This window comes from Gastrolobium bilobum, unplaced genomic scaffold, assembly GCF_033153095.1.
Source record: "Gastrolobium bilobum isolate Gb01-03AN ecotype WA unplaced genomic scaffold, APGP_CSIRO_Gbil_v1 utg72019, whole genome shotgun sequence".
Lineage (NCBI taxonomy): Eukaryota > Viridiplantae > Streptophyta > Magnoliopsida > Fabales > Fabaceae > Gastrolobium > Gastrolobium bilobum.
Window position 1 is genome coordinate 58,231 of NW_026899038.1, and position 9,337 is coordinate 67,567.

Below are 9,337 nucleotides of genomic sequence, written 5' to 3' on the forward strand. Positions count from 1 at the left end.
GAAGATTGGTTAAAAACTGAACTACCTCACAGTCATTTGGCCTAACATTTCATTTACAATTAGTGTGGTAAATCAGCTTCTTAATTCTCCATGTCAAGAATACTGGAATGCCGTCATTCGTATTTTTAAGTATATCAAGAAATCTCCAGGAGAAGGCCTTGAATATGAAGATAAAGATCATGTTAAAGTTATCGGATACTCTGATACTGATTAGGCCGATTATCCTACTGATAGGAGATCCATTACTGGATATTGTGTCTTCATTGGAGGCAACTTGGTTTCCTGAAAAAGTAAGAACCACAATGTAGTTGCTAGATCAAGTGCTGAAGCAGAGTATCACAGGAGCAGTGAAGGATCGTTTGTTCATTTGACCCAATAGAAACGCTCAAAAGTTTTCAGTTCAAACAAATTTTTGTAATTTTATGCAAAATATTGAAATAGTTGCACTTACTAGGGATCAAACCTTTGACCCTTTAGTGAGAGAACTTACTGAGGCAATGTATTTTGTTGGACACAATACTCATATTATTATACTTATTAAATACTTGTATATAAATTTAATTTAACTAATTCGACAATGATGTACTGATTAAACTAGTAACCTATTAATCTAGTATTCCTACTGAGTTAATGATTAGTCTAGGTTAAATAATATTGGTTAATATAATCAAATTTTAAATAAGTTCAGTCAGGTTTTTCTCGTGTTTTGAATTTATTTGTGTTACCTGAGTATTTATAGTAATTATTAGATATCCAGTTTACTAATTTAAATATTAAATTAATAAGAGTTTATTAATTCACAAAATTTTATTTTTTTAAGTCTTTATAAGATCAACTTCATATTTATTAAATTATAAAAATGTATGTTGTACTTCTGAGTATTTTTTTAAGGTTTAAAAAAATTATATATGATGATACGATAATGGTAATTTTCTACCTTAAGATATAAAATTGTTCACTTTAACTAAGATAATGAATGTATCCCTGTCCCACTTCAAACCCGGAAAGTACAAAGGGAAACTGCTTTGCCTGGCATTCTGTGCAGTTTTTGCATTCTTAAAAAAACCAAATGTTTTTTTTATATACGACATAGCATGGCAAAAGAGCAACTAAAGCAGGACCCTGCAGCAATCACCACCAACACTTGCCAAAAGCAAAACCAGGTTTTTAATTCTACTCCCTAAAACTCAGTTTTTCCTTTTCACTATCATTTGTTTATACAAATAAATAAATAAAAGAAAGAAAGAAAAAAGAGATCTTTTTTATATGCATCCAGTGTGTGTAGTTTGTGTATATAATGAAATTTGCATGTGGGTGTGGGAATTGCAGGGCCAAGGCCATGAAAAGCAATTAAAGTTTGAAACTTTGTTTGGTGAATGCAGGTTTTGTATATGTTGAGAGACATCACAGCAGGGCCTACGTTTATGTTCACTCAATGGCTTCATTTAGTTCGTAAACGCACTTCCAAGTATCGCTACTCTGGCTTCCCCTACCGTCCTTCCACCATGTCTTTTAGGTTTCCTACACCCTCTCTCTCTCTCTCTCTCTCTCTCTCTCTCTCCATCAATTTAATTGCAATTGCATTATTTTAGTCTAACTTCAATTTTTTTTGTTTTTCCCTCATTTTCGTAATTGTCATTGAGCATGTTATGTGTGTGTTGGATGGTAAAGTTTAATTTTTTGTATCTTTTGGATGGGGAGTGGTAAAAGGGGCATTTTGAAAGAGATTTTTGTTATGAATTTAGTGTGCTTTCTGAAGTGGTTGCTGACGGTGATTTAGTTTCTGTTCAGCACCGGAGAATCTACTGAGGATGCACAAATTGATCAGGTTCCCCAACAAACAGAAATTAGTCTGTGGGAGAGACTTGGTAAAGCTGAAATGTTGGATATTGAATCGAGTTCCTTTTCTTGGGACAGACTCTCTTCACTTCACCATACTGAGCACACTAGCAGCAATGAACATTCTGAGGATGAAATGAACAGAGCTCTTGAGGTTCATTGTTTTTCTATACTCTTTATATTAATTCCAAGCGTAAATATTGTACTTAATGTTTTATGTTAAGGGCTTTTGAAGTTCTAACAAGTTAGTGTTTAAGATCCAGAGAGTTAGATATACAGATAAAGAAGGTGTGATATTGATTTGAGCGTGTCGATGATCATTAGTTTTTTTGGTTTTTATAAAGAGTAATAATTCCTCTCTGATTTAGCTTCTGCCAAATATATTTTCACTAGGTGCTTCTGTGTAGCATCAGCTCCTATATCGTTAGTTCATTCTTTCTGGGTGTCGAGCATTTCCTGTGTAGATGGGTTCAATTTTTCAAATCAATGCTGTACTGTTGTAAACTGTTTATCTTCTTAACTTCTGCCTTAGTTTATTCTCAGTTGTGTGCACACAGGTAACAGTCAATTCTGGAGGGGTTGTCTTCTTTGCCTTTTTCAATGGCCTTGGGAGTGATGATGCTTTTCCAAAAGAAGCAGCTGCTGTTATAAAGATATCATCATCAAGAATGTCAACACAATCTGAACGCCTTGGTTATGAATTTGCCAAGTGGTTGGGAGTCCAGACTCCGCAGGTTGTTCCCTTACTTTTTATCTAATTCAACCATCACATTTGCAAGCTTAGGGTATCGAGCTGCAATTCTACCATATTCATTCTTTTCTTTTATTTGGAATATGCATGCAGGCTAGAGTCATTCACAATACTAGTTTGGAATGGCTCCAAATAAAGGAAGCTACAGAAAAAGCGAGAGATGCAGCAAGTTCTGAGGGTGATGAAACTGGTGAAATGACATGTTTAGAACTTTTGGAAGCACTTGAGCTTAGCCGATGTCTTTTGTTTATGAGGTATGCTTCAAATATAGCATTAATGTGACAAGGTTTATATATGGCAGCATGAGATATCTTTGCTTGCCTTGTTACTTTTGCCACCTATTGATGATTTTTTTTTTAGCTGGAAATAATTATGCTCAACTGTTCATGCTTGGGCTTGATGTGGTGATGTCAAGTATGGTGTGCAATCATATCATCTTATATTTGAGTTAAAGCAGCCATCCAAGAATGGTATTTTCATATAAATTTCAATATAACAGTAACAAATTTTTCTGGCAATCACCAAGAAATAACTAACTTTTCCTTTTGTGCTCGTCTCCATGTGTGACGGTGTGCAATATACCGGAAGTTGGAGTAGTATGAAAACTATGCCATTTTTGTTCTTGCTTTTATTTATTGCAAGTAGCTAAATCTAATCCAGTATCACTATTTCCCAGAAAAGACAATGAAAGCAACTAATATGGGATCTATTGACTTTTGGTGCAAAAGCACATGGCTGTTCTTCTGCAAAATAACTTTTGATTGTTTATTCTAAAGATTCATCATCTTCTCGCAGCTATGTACATGGTTCACCTTTGCTTGAAAGCTCTAGCGCATTTGAATTGCAGAAATCTGCAGAAAGAACATCAGCAGCCCTTGGCAGGGTAATGATACTTGATCTTGTCATCAGAAATGAAGATAGGCTCCCTTGCCATCAGCTTAGATGGCGTGGGAACTCTGCGAATTTGTTATTGGCTGAAAAGATGATCTCTGCAAATACAGATACACTGGGAGAAGCTTTTGATTCTGCAATGAACCGATATGGACCAAGGGTGATTAAGCCACTTCAAAAAGAAAGAAGGTCAATTTCAGTAGATAGCAGATTGAGTTCTCATAATCCTGGATTGGTATCACAAGGATCTGATCTTTTAGAGATCACGGAATCATCAATATCCACTGAGATGAGCCTCAAAAGTCGAATGTCAGGAGAATCAATGTTCACTGACTTTAACATTGTGGCTATTGACTCTGGCGTTCCTCGCCGTCCCCCTGCTGGAAAACGTGCAAATGATCAGATTAATTATCCTAAGTTGGTTGAGTTACTACTCAATAGCTCTGAGTTTTCCTCTAACCTGTTACATGATATAACTGGAGGGAGATTAGGATGTCCTCCCCCAGAAGACATAAATACAACAACCGGTTTACATGCAGGTGATGTAACATCAGTGGTTCATGAGTTCCGTAGTGGCTTCCGTGCTGCTCTTAGGGATCTGCAGGGTTTCCATATATTTCTACTCACACTTCACCAAAAACTTGATAACTTGTTACGATCATTTATGAATATTATGAGTAAAATATCATTGGAGGAGTCTGAAAAAGAGGATGCAGTGGTTCCTGACTCACCTTCACTGGCTGCTACTGGTAGTTGTCCCTCTCCAACAAGTAAGGAGAGGTTTTCAAATGATAACCATCAAGATGTTAGTGATTCAGAGTCACAAAGAACTGCTCCAAGAGCATCATCATCTTCAGGAAATAGAGATTGCTGTGACTCTGCTTCTGTGTCAAGAGAAAATTGGCATGGAAAGTTCTCTAAAGGAAGCAGGGAGCCACTTCTTGGTCCGCGCTTGACAGCTAAACTCCGTGACTTCCATAAATATGCCAAGGTTGGTCTCTAGGTGACATTGTCTTGCTTACCAATACATGGTTTTGTTTCTGCTGATACAGTTGTCTAAGTTGTTGTTTTGGTGCATTTTTTCCATTTTATTTTTTGGATAGATCATAAATAATCAGTCGGTGGCATATTGCTTCATTGTGCAATTTAAGATGACTTTATTGCAAGTCTATTAAATATTTACTCAAAATTGACTAATGTGTACAATGTTTAAGACTCTGACAAGGATGTACTCTTGTTGCTTTTATGAGTGAGCATGAATTTTGGTGAATCAGTTTCTGTCATTTTATTTTGGAGAAACATGTTACTCTGACCTTTTGCTCATGTTACTTTCTTATTGTCTAATTGATGTGGTTACACTGTGTAGCATAGACAAGGTCAAAAATCACCATTACTTTGGAAAATGTGAGTTTTCAAATGAAATATTTGCTGGTAGTTCCATTCCCATATGTTCTGCATGTGCAAATGTCATACACAATCCTGTATCTCGGGGTGATTGAAAAATAAAGATATAGAAGCATTGTAACTAACTGTGTCTTTGCCATGTAAAACAGCATTTTTACCGCATGTTCCATTTATTTCTCCTGTCTTATTCTTTTTCATGATTTTCAGGTTGACACAGAATCTAATAAAGAATTGGAACAATGGAATGAAATGCTTAAAAATGAAGCTATCAAATTATGCCAGGAGAACAATTTCAATACAGGGTTTTTTGAAGGTAGTGATAACAACACTGTTGTTGATGCATATGAACTGAAGGTATATTAGTTTAAAACAGTATGCAGAACTAATATATTAGACTAATTTCATGTATGGGGAATACATATTCGCAGAAAACATTTACTCCGTTAACTTTCAGGTCAGACTTGAGCACATCCTTGAGAGGATTGTATTGATATCTGAGGCTGCAAATACAGAGAGACCTTCTGCTGTTACAAATAGCCTATTCATTGGTGGTGCACTGGCTGCAAGATCTGTATACACACTGCAACACTTGGGAATCACTCATATTTTATGTTTGTGTACTAATGAAATTGGACAGTCAGATTCTCAGTTTCCTGATCAATTCACATACAAAAATTTCTCTGTAAGCCATATTATCATGTCTGTTTTTTACCTCAATTATTCTATTGACTTATTTGCAGAGATTTAATTTGTCTGATAATCAGTTGACTTCCTGCTTGAAGTCTGATTCTGCTTTTTTATTAATCATGCATGCATTTTCATGGCAGGATTAATCTAGTTTTTGATTGGATTAGGGCCTTAAACTTTTGTTCTTTTTTTAGATTACTTCTGGAGTTTACAGTGACTATTTTACAGCACCAGTTATCCAAAACTTCAAGTTTTTAGATGCATGCTCATGTATTGTTTTTATCTCAAACACACATCCCTTCCGTGAAAGATTTTTGGGCTTCAATTGTCGACAAAGCATTGGTTTTCATTCTACCTTGTGCTAAAATTTAATTTAATTGTGAAGAATGGATATAGAAACTACCAAACTTCTGACCAATTAGTCATAGAGGCTCTAATTTCATGTCATAGCAATCATCCCAAATGCTTGATCTGTTAGGTTCTTTTTATCCCTAATTTAACCTTAATATAAATGGTTTTACTGAAAAATTGGTTTTTGATAAAGCCCAACTGCTTCAATTGATTTGTCTAGTCAATCCTACCTAACGGGATAAAGGCTTGGTCTTTTTGTACTCTACAGCTTAATCCAGTTTGAAGTTTTTTCTGCATTATAACATAATGTATTAATATACTATGGCCAAATTGAAATACAATTCTTACCTTTTTTTCTTCCGACTTTTCTATTGTTCCCTTTTGGAAAGTATTTGATCAATTTTAAAATTTGATCTACTTTGGCTGATAGAGTATTTACTAGTTAAGACTGGCCTTATTATTTTCTCAATTAATCCTGTGATATATTTGTATTCAATATGATATGATTTATGCTTGTTCGTGTGCATATCTATAATAATCTTTTCTGTTAATTGAGGTACCAATTATACTCTTACAATTAGGTTGTGCTCAGGAATAAGTCTTCATATTGGTTCTGTTCACTTTCCCATTTGAAACAGGTGTGTGACAATGAAGATTCTAACATCAGCAGCATATTTGAAGAAGCCTGTGATTTTATAGGTTATGTTGAGCAAACAGGTCAGAGAGTTTTAGTTCATTGCTTTGAGGGGAGAAGCAGAAGTGCCACTTTGGTCCTTGCTTACTTGATGCTCAGGAAGTAAGTAAAAGTATAAATACAATCTTAGGTAAAATTGAAAAACTAGTGCTCCAATGGAGCCAGTCCTCCAGAACCAATCAATGTTGCAATTGTAATTAAATAATGGAATCTTAATAACTAATGACATTATCATATAGGTTTTTTTGGTTAGCAAACTATTTATTGGTGTAATTATCGATTATTTTCATGGTTAAGATTATTAGAATACTGGTAATCATAAGTTTTATGTTCTTTGATAGTTAAAGAGTATAACTGCTAGTAACACCTTTTGGAACTGAAAGCTTTTGTGATGCAGGAACTTCACTTTATTAGAAGCATGGAATGCTCTGAAGCGAGTTCACCGGCGAGCACAACCCAACGATGGTTTTGCAAAGATCTTACTGGAGCTTGATCAGAAACTGCATGGGAAAGTTTCAATGGAGTGGCAGCAGCGGAAACCAATGATGAAAATTTGCCCTATATGTGGGAAGAATGCTGGACTAAGCAGCAGCTCACTTAAGCTACATCTTCAGAAATCACATAAAAAGTTATCATCAGGAAGCGTAGATAGTGCCATGACAATGGAGATCCAAAAGGCTTTAACAGCTTTGAAGATTAGCCGCGGTGGGAGTGTCAGCCCCACACAACAACAGCCTCATTCAATGATATATGAATAGATTGTTACTCTTGCAAATATGAAGATTGGCTCATTCAAGATTTGATTTTTCAGGTGTGTACATTAATCTGCGAAGTATATTCATTGGGAGAGTTGTGGTATGTTAGATTTTGTCATAATTAATTATTTTTTTTGGATAAACCACATTTATCTTTCACAGGAGGCGATCCAGTTCGGGACAGGTTCAGGATTAAGACTTTAAATTCTTCTTAAAAATAGTACTGGGGAGGATCAAACACATGTTCTCACCCCCACTTGCTCAACTGTCATGCACCAACTGAGCTACCATCATTTGGTATCATAATTAAGCTTTTTAACATTCCAAGAGATGGATTAATTAGGTTGTGATTACCCATAAAAGTTAACTCAACCAGTAAAATTGAACCGTGGGACTAAAGGGTGTTGGATTCATTGTTGTTGTTACATTCAGTTGTCTGGGGTTGTTTTTGCTGTAATTGCATCACTTTTATTAGGTAGTGAAGAATATCTAAGAATATGGAATGGTTTATGCCAACTTGTTGCTCCTTAATCGTAATTCGTAAACGTTGTGAACCGTTTGGAACTCTGTCGTTGTAAAATTGAAAATAATTTTTTTGTAAATCCTCAATTGTGAAGCGCAAGGATTTTGCAAGTGAAATGGATTCTTAAATTAATTTGATTACAAACGGGTTTATAAAGGACTTAATTACCACGAGACAACTCGAGAAGAAGACCCGAAAGCAAAAGCAGTTTAGAAAATAGAGCAAAAGATGTATTAGTATATTTGTCAAAATGTCAAGTTGTTACATTTGATCTTAAGGCTGAATTTTAGGCTTTTTGACCATTTTGCTCCTCATTAATTAATTAATAACCAATTTGTCCCTCTCCCAGAACTATCCACCATCATGTCCTCATTTAGTCGATCAAGTTGCATTTTTAATCGACTAAATGGGCAAAATTCAGAAATCAAGAAACACGAATTTTAGTCGACTAAATATTCACCTTGATCGACTAAATGTCGAGCACTTTTAGTCGACTAAGGCCATTATTTAGTCGACTAAATATCGCGAAAAATCCTATATCCAGACCTCTCTCGGTCTCATTTGCAATATTTTCGAAATCAAAACCCTTTTTTCTCTTGTTTGTCAGCTGTGATCCTTCCATTCACCCTTCCATTTCATCCCACCATCTCTAAAACAGAGTAATTGTGAAATCATTGTCATTTCCCTTATTTTCTGATTTGTTTTCCCCAAATCCGAACCCAAAACCCTAAAATCCGATTCCTACCCCCAAATTCGTGTGAAAGATGAGCTCAAGTCCAAACATGTATGTTACCATGATTTACTATGATGGAAAGCATTATGAAGGCCCCAACGGTGTTCAATTTGAAGGAAAACGAAAATGTTGAAAATCAAACGGGGCACTACGTACAATGAGCTCAAGGGGAGGATTCACCAAAAATTGGGGCTACAAGGCAGCCAGTGCGTTCAACGGATGATCGCCAGGGTAGAGTCTACAATTGGTAAGGATGCTATATTCTACATTGGTAATGATATTTGTGACGATGAAGATGTGGAATGTGTCATAAATGCAATCGTGGACCGAAAATTTCAAAACTTTATTGAGATATATGTTGAAATAGACTGTGGGCAATCTTCATCTGCACCTATGCATGAAAGAAGTCAAAGTCAAGAAGACAGAGTGGTCGGTTTATCTGCGCATGCACCTGTCTTAAGTCAGATAACACTGAGGGAAATAGTCGAGGATGAGGATGAGCATGAGGAGGATATGGACAGTGAAGACGATGGTGAACCCGAGAGTGTTATTTCGCTGGGTGACACCTCAGATACGGACGTAGAGGGGAATTTTGACGCTGACACTAGTTCAGGAAACTTGAGTTCCCAGGTGATGTCACCACTCCGTGTTGACCCTGTTAGCAGTGGTAAGATAGTAAATTAAAGTTTTAAATGAATATTTCATATTT

General features: G+C 35.8%; 1 protein-coding gene across 1 annotated transcript; it reads left to right on the forward strand.

The window, feature by feature from the left end:
* Positions 1–1,094: 1,094 nt before the first annotated feature.
* Positions 1,095–7,808, forward strand: LOC133286468 (dual specificity protein phosphatase PHS1-like). Its single transcript, XM_061483885.1, has 11 exons — positions 1,095–1,163; positions 1,383–1,516; positions 1,792–1,993; positions 2,397–2,573; positions 2,684–2,844; positions 3,386–4,472; positions 5,093–5,239; positions 5,340–5,567; positions 6,562–6,719; positions 7,015–7,428; positions 7,535–7,808. The coding sequence occupies exons 1-10, from the start codon at positions 1,095–1,097 to the stop codon at positions 7,373–7,375; spliced, it is 2,724 nt and encodes a 907-aa protein (XP_061339869.1). The 3' UTR covers positions 7,376–7,428; positions 7,535–7,808.
* Positions 7,809–9,337: the final 1,529 nt, after the last annotated feature.